The following is a 13,373-nucleotide window of genomic DNA, read 5'->3' as shown; positions in this document are numbered from 1 at the left end:
AGAAAATTGGCCCGATTGAACCTTAAAATTTATAGTATAATGGTCAAATACTTAACATTTGGTATTAGAGTTGTCTCGACCCCCAAATTCAAAATTTATTCTTATCCGTTGGATAGGATTGGTTCAATTGCAGCCCATGTCGGTCGGTTCAAGATCAGTGGGTCCAATCCAAGTTTAACCGTGGTCCCGTCATTCCTTCTGGGACGTTCTCCTTTCTCCCAGATGCGGGCCCCACAACTCCAACCAAGATCAAAGTTAGCGTCACCTCGTTCTCGTCTCCCACACACGGTTCGGTTACTTTTCGCACGTGTCTCCCACGCACGGATCGGTTACTCCTCTCACGTGTCATCAACTCGCAGATCCGGACTCATCAGCCGTTCCTTTCGCTGGCCCTACTTTAGCCTTAGCCGAAGCATTCTTACCACAAATGCGCAATTAGTTTAAGTGGGCCCCATTTCTCTATTATAAAAGCAAAAACTTGAGTGGGCCCCGGCAAAACGAGCTTACGTCACGCATCGCTGGGCGGGCTTCTTCTATTTTCTATATATACGAAGCGCTGATTGCTGATTCGGATGAACGATCATCAAACCGATCTGTTCTGAGGTTACGAGGGTTCTGCTTAGGGTTCCTGAAGCTTCTCGTTTTCTGTTTTTGAGTTTCTGTTCGAGTTTAGTAATCACCATTGACGATGTTCATTGAGAGTTTCAAGGTTGAGAGCCCTAATGTCAAATACACAGAAAATGAGATCCAATCTGTGTATAGTTATGAAACCACTGAGCTTGTTCACGAGAACAGGAACGGTACCTATCAATGGATCGTCAAGCCTAAGACTGTTCAATACGATTTCAAGACCGATACTCGTGTTCCTAAGCTAGGGTTAGCTACTCATTTCGCTGATTTTCTTCGTTGCTATTCCTTAATGGAAATAAAATTGAGCTCTTAAAGAAAATAATCTGGTTTTGATTGTTGTTCTTCAAACCTAAGCTTTGTGAATCTTTTCTAGGGTTTTGCTCGTGGGTTGGGGAGGAAACAATGGTTCAACCCTTACTGGTGGTGTCATTGCTAACCGAGAGTGAGTTTCTTTATCTTTTTGGATTTATGGTTTCTTTAATTTACATCGGATGGTAGGTTTTTGTGTGGGGTATTCTTGTTTGATTCTGAACTCATAAATATGCAATGATCTCAGAGGAATCTCTTGGGCTACCAAAGATAAAGTACAGCAAGCCAACTATTTTGGATCTCTCACTCAGGCATCATCCATTCGAGTTGGATCTTTCAATGGGGAAGAAATTTATGCTCCTTTCAAGAGCTTGCTCCCCATGGTACTGTGATTCGCTGCAAATTTCGATACTTTTTGAGTTATTGTCTTCTTCGCATCAGTAACTCATTTGATTTCGTTACGCAGGTAAACCCTGATGATATTGTTTTTGGGGGTTGGGATATAAGCGACATGAACATGGCTGATGCCATGGCCAGGGCCAAGGTATTCGACATAGATTTGCAGAGGCAATTGAGGCCTTACATGGAATCCATGGTTCCACTTCCTGGAATCTTTGACGCTGATTTCATAGCTGCCAATCAAGGATCTCGTGCAAACAACGTCCTTAAGGGTACCAAGAAAGAGCAGGTTGAACAAATCATGAAGGATATAAGGTACCTTTTTCTTTAATTTCTCTTACATATCGCAGACCATTGGTGGTTTTTTCAGATGGGGTCTCTGCTAAATTAATCAATTCTGAACTTTTTTTATGGGTTGGTGTGCAGAAACTTTAAGGAAGCTACTAAGGTAGACAAGGTTGTTGTTCTTTGGACAGCGAACACAGAAAGATATAGTAATGTAGTTGTGGGGTTGAATGACACCATGGAGACTCTGCTAGCTTCCCTTGAGAAGAATGAGTCTGAAATATCCCCTTCAACCTTGTACGCAATTGCCTGTGTTCTTGAGAACATCCCTTTTATTAATGGAAGCCCTCAGAACACCTTTGTTCCTGGGTTGATTGACTTGGCCATCAGGAGGAACTGTTTGATCGGTGGAGATGACTTCAAGAGTGGCCAGACCAAGATGAAGTCTGTATTGGTTGATTTTCTTGTTGGTGCTGGAATTAAGGTAATTGTCTCACTCTGTAACTTGAGGTACTTAAAATGGAGAAAAGAATTCATGATTTGATGATAAAATTGTCCTGATCTCAGCCGACATCAATAGTGAGTTACAACCATCTGGGAAACAATGATGGCATGAATCTCTCGGCACCTCAGACCTTCCGATCGAAAGAAATATCAAAGAGCAATGTAGTGGACGACATGGTTGCCAGTAATGGCATTCTTTACGAGCCAGGCGAGCACCCTGACCATGTCGTAGTGATCAAGGTATCTGTCTCAATCATCCTTGTGTCATAAATTCTTAACTAACTTAAGCGGATTTAAAATGGATTTAGATGGTCTTTTGTAATTATTATCTTTTTGGGATGAAATTCCAGTATGTGCCATACGTTGGAGATAGCAAGAGAGCTATGGATGAGTACACATCGGAGATATTCATGGGAGGGAAGAGCACCATTGTCCTTCACAACACCTGTGAGGATTCTCTGTTGGCTGCTCCAATTATCTTGGACTTGGTCCTTCTGGCAGAGCTCAGCAGTAGGATCGAGTTCAAAGCTGAGGGAGAGGTTTGTCACTTCGAACTATGACCACTTTGAATTGAAGAAATTAAAAATGGTGTTTTGGGTTTCACACTGTCTTATAATCTTTACAGGGCAAGTTCCACTCTTTCCACCCTGTGGCCACCATTTTGAGCTACCTCACCAAAGCTCCACTGGTAACAAAAAGAACCCACGTTTCTCTTTTCCTTCTCTTAGTATTAATTTGGTCTCTAGATGAAGAGGTTTAATGGGTTTGTGTTTGAAACAGGTTCCACCTGGTACTCCAGTGGTGAATGCTCTGTCGAAGCAGAGAGCAATGCTTGAGAACATCTTGAGGGCCTGCGTTGGATTAGCTCCGGAGAACAACATGATTTTGGAATACAAATGAAGTAAGAAAGCCAGTGAAGACCATCAGCAGATTAAAAGGGGTCCCCTCTGTTTTGTATTAGGTTTCCTCCGTCAGTGTAGTTCATGTTATCGTTCACTCTGTTTCACTCCACTCACTTGCCACCACCCACTGTACCGCAGTAATAAGTGACAAGTCCGGTAAAGAAGAAAGGGGAAGAAAGTGGAGACGTTCTGTTTGAATGTAATTGTGCAGGTTTTTCTTTATTTATTGACAGTAGTTAATGACTCCAGTTATGGCTTGGGGCCTTTTAATCCGGCTTTCTGGATCTGGGTTCTTGGAGGTAATTGTAATGGTAAATCATCAAATGCTGAAAAGCGAAATCCGAATATATTATGATACTGGTTATTGCTTATCAATGGATTTCCATCTCATTCTGTCCATTTGCAAATCCACCCAGTTATATAATTTATTTTCCCTTCAGTACACCCTTCAACAGTTCAACTACATCTGACAAACCTAAAATTAAACACAAGTTGATTAAATTAGGATAGGAAAGTTTTGAATATCTTGAGTGTTCAATAGAACATGTTAAAGGAAGTAACTTAAATCTTGGTTATCATTGAACTTTGAATCATCGGCAAAGGAATCGCCTGGGTGCCTAGTTTTGTTTTGTTTTTATTATTATTTTTTTATTTTTAATAAAAGCATAATCTTTTTAAAAGGGAATTTTGGGGTTGAGACAGTTTACGAATTGTTTCCTCAATTCATTTAATCAGACATATTCATTTTTTTGGCAACGTCATCTTATTTCTATTGCCTTAATTTGCGTTGTTAATGCTACCTGAACAACTCATTGATGAGTAGAAAATCTATTATCAAACCATACTTATCCACAAAAGAAAGAAGCATTCCCCCCCCCCCACTTCAAGTCCTTGTCATCCAGTCCGATCAAGCATCTCCTCACAGTGATACAACGCTTACATTAGGCGATAACTGAGTTCTCCCCCAGCATTACAACCCTTAGCGAAGAACCAATAATCATCAGGTGGGAACCTCTACTACCAGGGGCCAGATTAAACTCAACGTGGACTGTTCCTCCTTTTCGGAGCCAAAATGTTCAAGGATTGGCGGTCCAGCACGCAATTCTAATCACCAGGTGATGTTTGCTTTTGGACAAGGAACAGGCTGTCAAGACTCTCTTATCACTGAAGCACTAGCTATTTGACACGGACTCAATTTCGCCCTCGATTTACAGATCTCCCATGTCCACGTGGAAAGTGACAATCAAACGCTAGTGTTCTCTCTTACACATCGAACATCTTGTTGAAACTGGAAAATCTCTCACCTACTTACAGATATCCTCAGGTTAGTGGCATCCGCCACTGAATGTTCATCCTCACACATCCTTTATAGAGCAAACTTTACAGTCGACAAACTCGCCAAATCAGTGGCCCTCTCTCAGGATTGATTTATGTATCACCACGCCTCACCCCCTTTTATCTTGGATCCGCTCTTTTGACTTTTTAATGTAGGAAGTGCGGCTATATTTTTAATTAAATACATAAAGTTCTCATTTAAAAAAAAAAAAAAAAAAAAAAGGCATTTTATTCCAAAATAATTATATTATTTTTAAACCACCGACAACGATGGGGAAGATGAACTTGTACACGTGGTTAAGTAAAACGCTCTCCACAGTCAATTTATGAGTGAAATTCGGTAAGACCAAACCCAATATTAACATTAACGACAAGACGTCCTTGACCTACGTTAAAGACAAAAATCTTTTTGCGTATAAAACAAAATCAGAAACACCAGCTGGTACTTTTTCGTAAACTACCTAAAATACCCCTGTTGCAGAGGTTCAAGAGACGACAACTTTGTCCGTTGGTGGCAAGTTTCAGTAAAGAGAATTTAATGGCACGGCCCGGTAGTTATGACCGTTTACGCCTTTTAATCTTTTACTGCCACGTATGCCATGGGCCCATCGCATATGGTCCACTTCGTTGTCAGATAGTGGGCCCCCATTGTCTGTCTTTAAAGCATGGAGGCCCATTAACCATATAATTCCAGAAAGTAGAAATTAAATGGACCCAGGAGGTTCTACAGAAAGAAAAAGAAACGATCACGGGATGGAATTATTGAGGTCATTTTGGAAAAAACTGCAACTAACTTTTTCTTAATTATATTTTTTTCGAAAGATTGATTATACAAATATATTTTTAATTTAATTTAATTTAATTTGAAAGCGAACTCTTCTCTCGTTATGTCTATTTGAAAGCGATCTCTCATTGTGTCATTTAGCTACCGATATTAGTGTCAGTATCAATCACTTTACCAGCTTAGATCTTGATTTTCTCTTTCTACTTGTGTTCCGCATATCCACTCAATTGTTTGCATTATTTGATCGATATTGAGTTGAACCGGACTTTAATAGGTTTTTGCATCTGGCATGGTGGTGTCTGTAGTGTCCGAATGTCACGTGAATTCTATTAAATCTTAGCCACGCAGAAGAGCATGTGTAAATTATGGTTACGTGAAATAGATATCTAATAGAGTTCACGTGGCGTCCATCCAATACGGACACCGGGTGGCAAGAAAGTTGTGTAGCCATCAATTCTGGGCTGACAGCAAGGAGCATTCTTTTGTGATCGTAGAAGGCCTCAGGATAGATTGTGCTTGGGTAGCGCGTCTGATGTGATGGTGCCTGTGATGGCCGACAGCAGATGCAAGTTAGGTGAATTTTGTTAAATCTGAATCACTCAAAACATGGTTTAAAGAGAAATTACTTAAAATGATTGTATGTGTACATGCTCTTTTGAGCCATCAGGACCCATTGTCTCTGTGGTGCTGTGGTGTGCTTTGTGACTTCTCTTCTGCTTTGCCATCATTTCACAACAGCAAAGGGAGAGAGAATAGGAACTCCCACCACCACTAGAGTTCTGTTCTTACTTTAAATCTTGGAGTGGAGTAGCAAAGAATCATTGATGTGAATGATGGTAGTTGATAAACACATTCAGGGAAGTTGGAGTCGGGATCATCTCCTCGTCAGGGAGCATAAACGACGGCTTCCAGACTACAAAAACAGTGGGGCCCACAGGTGAAAAACACTATGTGGAAAAAAAAAAACTCAAAATTTCACCTGCGGGCCCTATTGTTTTTGTGGTCTGAAAACCGTTGTTTGTGCTCCCCTGACGAGGAGATGATCTCGACCCGGGAAGTTGTTCTGTTTTGGTGGTTTAGAGTGTTTTTATCCCATTCAGATCGATCTGGCAGAAGAGGTGGATGTGTGTGGGGTAGATTGTCCTACAACATTAGTGATGAAGGGACCTGTTTCAATGTATTGTTACCATCATAAGTTTGGGGGCTTCTGAACATGTGGGCAGAAGAAGCAGAAAGAACCCAGTGAGACACCCTTCCTTTCCCATGTAACGATAGAACTGATTGAATAGTACTATGCTATCCAGTGAGCTGATAGACCTTGAGAGGGAAGCACTCAGGACCTTGCGTTTTCAAGCCATTACCAAGTGCCAACAACAACGTGTGCAATAATGCTCAAATTATGACACCATTTACATGGTTGCCCTAGCCACCACCACCACACAGTTTAGCCAAACTAGAGGGTGCCAATCACTCTCTTTCCGCTGCTTTCAATTTTGGGAAGAAAAAAAAATAAAAAATAATTATTTTGCAAGTCTGGATTCTAGATTATTATTTGACTGCACATATGTTGTGGGACCCACGTTTTATTACTGATAAAATAATTAGAGCAAATTACACTGGCACCTCAAAATGGAGGTTTTAAAGCACTGATACCCCACTTTATGTTTAAAAAGTACAGAGACCCCAAAATTGAATTTTTATTTGATATATTTGTTAAATTTATCACTGAGAACAATTAAATTACTGTTTATTTTCAACAATATCCCAATAATTAATTGTATCTGAAAGATTTTAGTGACAAATTAGACAAATATATATAGTAAAAATACAATTTTGGGGTCCCTGTGCTTTTTAAAGATAAAGTGGGGTGTCAGTGCTTTAAAGCTTCCATTTTGGGGTGCCAGTGCAATTTGCTCAAATAATTAAGAAGTGGAATTCCTAGAATTTAAACATGGGCCCCACTTCACAACATGTGTGATGAAAAGGCGTCAGGGAAGTGATCCATACTCTCCTCTGAATACTGACAAAAAGAAATAGAGATGGAGTTTCATTAGAACCCACATCTTTACCTTAATTGTGTGGTAAAAAAGCCTGAGGAAAACTTATACCTCTCCACTGACTGGAAGTCTGGAAGGTGAACCAGAACTGTCGAAAGCAAGAGTTTTTTATAGAAGCCTGAATAGTAACCATTACTTGTCATGCGAACTCATCATTTGAAGACTATGGGTTGAAATTTCTACCATCTATCCTAAGTGGGTTGGGTATGATAAAGTGGTTTACTTAGCCCACCAAACCCAACCCAAAGTGGAGCTCTACGGCCCATGCCCATGTCCACCCCAAGCATCCCCTGTTATCAAATCATTTTCGTCTATGCATCCTCAGGTTTGCTTTTAACCTCACCAACAGATCTACTGGAGCTAACAAAATCATATAGAAAGGCTAGTAACTGCAACTCATCTTCCTTAATCCAAACTTTGCCAGCTATTCTACTCTTTCATATTTTGCAACACAACAACTCAAGTTTAGAGGGTTCACACCTTCAAACCCTAGAATGAATTGAGAAGGGGAAGAAGACTATTTTTCAGCCGGATATTATGGCAATCTTGTAGACTAATAAGGGTAGTTTTGACATTAAAAATTAGAACGACGATTGAACTAAAAATATTTATGGATTCAACTAATGCGTCAAAAGCTTTTGGTTGTGCCTAGAAGCTCTGTGGATATCTGTATATGCAAAGATGTGAACAAGGGCGACCTTAGGATGATTGGAAGCTGCCTCCAACGATCAAGTTAGTCAAAAGCACAATATTGCTGAGAGATTTAAATTTCAGATATGTGTAACTTGGTGAGAGTGTGGTTTATCTAATGTGACCATTTGGTATTGTAGGCCGTTAGATGTCCAATCTAGCATGGATCTCCTTTGCTTTGTGATCATTGCTTTCCTTTTCCTTTATGGGCTGGCCCCGATCATACTAGAAAAATCAAAATTGTTATGATCAGTTTCTGTCAATCACGGAATCTGGTATTAAATATCTCACCATGAGTTGTTATCTCTCCCAGTCCATCACTTCCATAGCTGTCCATAATTTTTCTGGTTTTTGGACATGCCACAAGATAAGCTTGACAAAGACTGAGACATACCCAGCCTCAGGGTGATTTTGCCATTACATCTATAATTGCCAAGTACAGGTAAAACCACTGAACCATGCCATAACCTAATTGAATTCATTTGGGCGGAATTTCCTTTCAAAATTTGCTGTGTGTACTCTTTCACACCATTTTTGTGGTCTGGTTTGGTGGAGAGGATCTGCACTAGTTATCATGGACTTCAAATCTTTTAACAAGCTTTGGCTCAAAAGTCCTTGGAGCTCTCCATAAAAACAATGCATGAATGACTTAACTTTCAAATCAAGAGTGCTTCATTTTGTCATTTTCTTCTGCTTTCCAACTATGAGCCAAATCCTAGTTGAGAGGAGAGCAGAAAGACAAACAGATGGTCCCCCTCCAGGCCCGTGCTTGGACTTGAGGTGGGTTCCTGGGTGGTTCCATCCAACAAAATCTTGTGCCCTCAGAAACCATTCCTGAGCCTCTACTTCACAATATAATCATACCAACTAAAACCCAGAAATTCCATAAAACAGAGCATCAAACACATGAGTAGCTGAAAGCCTGAAAGAACATAACATCAATTTGGGGAAGAAATAGAAAGAAAATAACCAGCACCCATGTAGCTGAACAAAAATCCAAAACCCTCTATACCACATATCCCAGTATGACTACTAAGCGGACACTCGTCATTTATCAAACCAGGTGCAGGCCTGCCTCACCCTTGGTATGAGGATTTAAGCCCAAGTGTGATTCACTAAGCTTGATGATTTTGAAAATTTTCTTGACCAATTTTACACCATTGTTCAAGTTATATATCTTCCGTGGCCATATCTGCTCCACACGTTATTAAAATGAGGACCAAAACAGGGTGATACAGAGTGTAAATGCAACTCCATATGACCATACAAGAGAATTCATAATAGTATTAATAAAGGTCCAGAAGACAAGTCGAACAGGTAAAACTGTCTGAAAGTCAAAGAGTCAAGAAAGAATACCATCTCTACTTGGGTCCCTTTACAACCTAAATATAGAGAAATATAGAGAACCCACGACACAAACAGCCGAATAAATCCCCCAGTCCATGACATCCGTAAATAACAGAGCTCAGCAGAAAAATACTGAACTCAGAAAAAAGAGCATGAAGCAACAACTAAGCTAAAGACAAGCATAAATGGAACTGAAACAGAGTAGGCACTAGCAGTTGCCGGAGCTGGAGCAGGCACTTGGGAAATTAGTCCTCCAACAATTCCACCGGATGATTTTGGAGACACAGATGGTGATACAGCTGCAACACCAGAGCAATAAATAGATCATTAATATGCATCTATTGAAAACACAAAACTGTGTTTTTCTAAGATGAATTGAAAGATGCAGTCACAAGAAATTCTGGGTAAATACGAAAATAGAAATATGTGTCAGTAGAAAAATTATCCCATTAGAAAATTTTCACCATCCTGTAATGCAAACCCAGATACTATCCCACCTTCCTTGTAGAAAATGTTGTTATACTTTCACATTTTCTAGACAAATCTGGGATACCATTAAAATCACGGGTCTTCAGCTCCTTGGGTATATTTTAAAGATCCTATCCCACCTTCCTTGTAGAAACTTTATTACATTTTCACATTTTCTAACAAATTTGAGATACCATTAAAATCACGGGACTTCAGTTCCTTAGATATATTTTAAAATAAACAAATTTTCAACATTTGACCCAGAAAAGGTTAAGACTCAACTAAGACCAGAGTCTACCACTCTTCTGTACTTTTCAAGTGGCGTGAGTTTTTAGTTTTTAGTTTTTTTTTGTTTCCGCTTTTTGCCAGTAAGTGGCGTGAGGTAAGGGACACAGAGAAACAGAGAGGCAACAGGCTCTCATAATATCCCTAAAAATTATTTTAAAAGCGTCTAATGGAGTGGGAATCATGAAAGTGGAAGCACAAGTAGTATAAATCAGAGGTATTTCAGGGAATATTTACGGTAAGAACAACATATGAAACAAGTTAGAGAGGGGGAAGGGGGGGGTTCACAACATCAGATAAAATAAAAACAAAGAAAATATCTGTGTTTGAATTTAATGCTTTGAACCACTTCTGATCGGAAAAAATAAAAGGGAAAACAAGGAAAATTGATCGATGGAGAACAGAGAGAGTCATGCATACCAGGAGCAGCGCCAGGAGCACCAAGCGATACTACATAACAGGAAAGCAAAGATTTTAGTAACCCACAAAAAGGAAGAGAAACGGAAGAAAGGGGGAAAAAAACAGAACAAATGAAAGAAATACAGAAGAGAAGAGATCAAAAGCACTCACCACCACAGTTGCTGACAGAGGGAGTAGAAACCTTACATGCAGAAGGAAGAGTTAGAGCCTTAGTCATGTTAAGTTCAATACCATACTGACCACTACTCTTAAAAGCCTCACAAAGGCACTCTGCATTGGTTTTCAGAACTGTCTTCAACCCAGAACAACATGTACTCTGAGGCTTCTTCTCTTTGCTTCCATTGCTCACAAAAGAGAGACAATCAGCCATATTCAAAATCAAATTGGAACAATCGACGGCCGGTGCCGGTGCATGTGCAGAGTCCACTGCGGCAACTGCACATACTACCAAAACACCAAAAAAGAACCAAGCTTTCACCATTGTTAGATATTTCAAAGGGAGAAAAAGAAAGCAGGAAGAGAAGTTGAAAAAGGGTCTCAAAAGACGAAGAAAGCAGAGCAAAGCAGAGCAGAGAAGACTGAAAAAGTTATGAAAGGGAGAACTGGAGAAGGGCAGGATTTAAAGAGGGAGGTATTGCCTTAAGTATATAAACAACACTAGAATCTGAACAGGGTGCGTCAATCCCAAGTAGCACATCCATTTAAACTTCTCACATCGTACGTACACGTGTCGAAACCTTATATGATGTTCTGAGAATATTGAGGTTTTAGGTAGAGGGATTCTTTTGTTAAGCCAAAATGAGTTTATCGATTTAACTCTCCAGCTGCAAATAAAACTCTTCAATAAGGCACATTCAGTTAGTAAAGCAGTTAAAGACTCTACTTCCCACAGGGAGGTTTTAGGTTCGCATCCATTTTGTAGCATTAATTTGAGGATGTAATTGTGGTGTACGCAAGTCGGCTCGGATGAACCTCATAAAAAAAATGAAAAAATAAATAAATAAATTTGGCAAAAAAAATAAGATCCGATTCAACTTAACCTTATATTAATATCGATGTCAAAATGAATTTTAAGGTAAGTTTTAGTTGATATCTTACTAATCTTGACAGAAATTGACCACTGTTATCTAAGATTGCAAACCATGGCCCACAATGACCATTAGCCAAATTTACAATATTAACCATCAGCACTAACCTAAGAATTACAACATTTAAGATAAAGGGTCCTCCCATACTCATCAAAATTATTATAACCCTTTCTACCTGTTATATTCACTAAGATTTATTTTTTCTTGGCAGATGTTTTCTTTGGCTCCCAGAGTATGTATGTCTCACATGATACTAAGGGTGTAAATCGGTACGGTTTTGGTGCGGTACCAACTTTGAATACTCAAGGGTGTAAATCGGTATTTCAAAACGGTTTTTTCGGTATTAAATCTGTACGGGAAAACGGTTTAAATACGGAATCTAGTACGGTACAATTTTGGAACAAATGAACTTATGCCACTTTTGTTATTAGTTCATTAAGATCTTAATGAAATTGTGATCCACCAATCGATATAATATGAAATCAACATAGATAAAGCAAATAAATATAATTAATAGAGACAAAACAATTTATATCTCTTAATTTTGTACGGTGTTATTCGGTGTGAGTACCTAAACCGGAACCGCATCAAGAAATTGGTTCGGTATGTACCATACCGAATTTTGAACGGTACGATACGGTGAGGTTTTAGACGGCACGGTTCGGTATAGTTAAACGGTTTCGGTACACAATTGACAGACACCCTTGCATGATACCCACATGTATTTATTTCCCAAAAAAAAACCTACATGTATTTATCTTTTATTTTTATTTTCTTTTTGCCAATAAAAAGATTTTAAGGATATTTTACGGGAATTTTTGAACCCGACGTGAATCGAACACGCAACCTTCTGATCTGGAGTCAGACGCGCTACCATTGCGCCACGGATCCTCATTGAATATTAACTATTTTAAATCTTATAAATTGAGTATTTTGATAAAAGACGTGGAGAATGATATTGTGCTTTAATTTCAAATAGACCATTTAACCGATACAATGGATCAGTACCATACCGGTATCAATCAATCAAAACACGGATCCGATTCCATTCACAAAACCACGATCTCCTGAGACACGTGTTACGTGATGGCACAATCTCCAACCACTTTGCCCCAATTCTTCCGTTGGATCCCATCATGGAATAGAGGGTCCCACTGTCATAAAGAGTTGCAATGATGTGGACCCCGATGCTTTCGGCTTGCCATGGCCGAAAAGGTTCCCAAGACAAACGGAACGCAGTTTCCGCTTTTCCATTGACCAGAAACATCAAACGTTGGCCATTATCGTTAGCGTTTTAATTCCCCCACACTCAGAGGAAGGCTAAAAAGGGTAATCTGGGAATTTCAAATCCAAAGTATGTCCCATGCCATTAATGTCTGGTTTTTTTTTGAGAGGATTGACAAAAGCATTAGATCAGAAAGAGCTACACAGGGCATGACACAATGAGTAATGAATCTAATGATAAAATTATGAACTGGGGTTGTTTAGATTGTGATCTTAGTAATGGTTGGTGTCTCCACTCTGAAAATTCAAATTTAAATGGATAACCAGAGGAAACACTTGGCTTCACACTATGATCCACCACCAAGTCATGATCAATGGAATCCATGGAGGCTTCTAGCTAGCTTTATCTGTCAAAAGGTCGATTTTCACACATCACACCCATCCCTTGTTACTAATTTAGTTCTTAAAGAACTTGATGGTTAAAGACATTTTAGCATAATATATGAAAACTCTGCCTCTCTTGAAGTGAACCACATGAAAGTGGGTTATTGGAGGATATGGAGGACCCCATCAATTGCATTAATGGAGTGCGCACCTTTGATTGGGGGCTTCGTTATACATTTCTCTCTCTCTCTCTACACTCAAG

At 39.4% G+C, this 13,373-nt stretch overlaps 2 protein-coding genes and 1 non-coding gene across 4 annotated transcripts; 1 reads left to right on the top strand and 2 right to left on the bottom strand.

Annotated features, from left to right (window-relative positions):
* The first annotated feature begins 566 nt into the window (after window positions 1–566).
* LOC149009178 (inositol-3-phosphate synthase) lies at window positions 567–3,400 on the top strand. 2 transcript variants are annotated; one of them, XM_089162076.1, is made up of 9 exons: window positions 567–876; window positions 1,004–1,072; window positions 1,187–1,322; window positions 1,406–1,657; window positions 1,769–2,107; window positions 2,191–2,367; window positions 2,478–2,666; window positions 2,753–2,815; window positions 2,908–3,400. In XM_089162076.1, the coding sequence occupies exons 1-9, from the start codon at window positions 689–691 to the stop codon at window positions 3,025–3,027; spliced, it is 1,533 nt and encodes a 510-aa protein (XP_089018202.1). In that variant the 5' UTR covers window positions 567–688; the 3' UTR covers window positions 3,028–3,400. The 2 variants fall into 2 exon arrangements, with proteins under 2 accessions (XP_089018202.1, XP_089018201.1); XM_089162075.1 differs by having other exon boundaries at window positions 568–876; window positions 1,406–1,653; window positions 1,765–2,107.
* Window positions 3,401–9,207: 5,807 nt separating this feature from the next.
* LOC149009177 (non-specific lipid transfer protein GPI-anchored 31-like) lies at window positions 9,208–11,057 on the bottom strand. Its single transcript, XM_089164272.1, has 3 exons — window positions 10,566–11,057; window positions 10,416–10,445; window positions 9,208–9,541 (listed from the first exon to the last, which is right to left on the bottom strand). Exons 1-3 carry the CDS (start codon window positions 10,894–10,896, stop codon window positions 9,381–9,383), a joined length of 522 nt encoding a protein of 173 aa, XP_089020398.1. The 5' UTR covers window positions 10,897–11,057; the 3' UTR covers window positions 9,208–9,380.
* Window positions 11,058–12,322: 1,265 nt separating this feature from the next.
* Window positions 12,323–12,394, bottom strand: TRNAW-CCA (transfer RNA tryptophan (anticodon CCA)). The gene has a single exon. It is a non-coding gene; the product is annotated as a tRNA-Trp (tRNA).
* Between the last annotated feature and the right edge of the window lie 979 nt (window positions 12,395–13,373).

Source organism: Hakea prostrata, chromosome 7, assembly GCF_041222555.1.
Source record: "Hakea prostrata isolate BN-2017 chromosome 7, UWA_Hpros_2, whole genome shotgun sequence".
Taxonomy (NCBI): Eukaryota; Viridiplantae; Streptophyta; class Magnoliopsida; order Proteales; family Proteaceae; genus Hakea; species Hakea prostrata.
Note: the sequence above shows the minus strand (reverse complement) of the source record. Positions and strands in the feature narration are given on the sequence as shown.

Bases quoted from the DNA above. Each gene is read 5' to 3' on its own strand.
- LOC149009177 (XM_089164272.1), bottom strand. From the start codon at position 10,896: ATGGTGAAAGCTTGGTTCTTTTTTGGTGTTTTGGTAGTATGTGCAGTT. The intron at 10,446-10,565 runs GTGAGTGCTTTT...CCTGTTATGTAG, and splicing joins CTCTGTCAGCAACTGTGGTG to TATCGCTTGGTGCTCCTGGC. The intron at 9,542-10,415 runs GTATGCATGACT...CTGGTGTTGCAG, and splicing joins TGCTCCTGGCGCTGCTCCTG to CTGTATCACCATCTGTGTCT.
- LOC149009178 (XM_089162076.1), top strand. From the start codon at position 689: ATGTTCATTGAGAGTTTCAAGGTTGAGAGCCCTAATGTCAAATACACA. The intron at 1,658-1,768 runs CTTTTTCTTTAA...GTGTGCAGAAAC, and splicing joins TCATGAAGGATATAAGGTAC to TTTAAGGAAGCTACTAAGGT. The intron at 2,368-2,477 runs GTATCTGTCTCA...ATGAAATTCCAG, and splicing joins ACCATGTCGTAGTGATCAAG to TATGTGCCATACGTTGGAGA.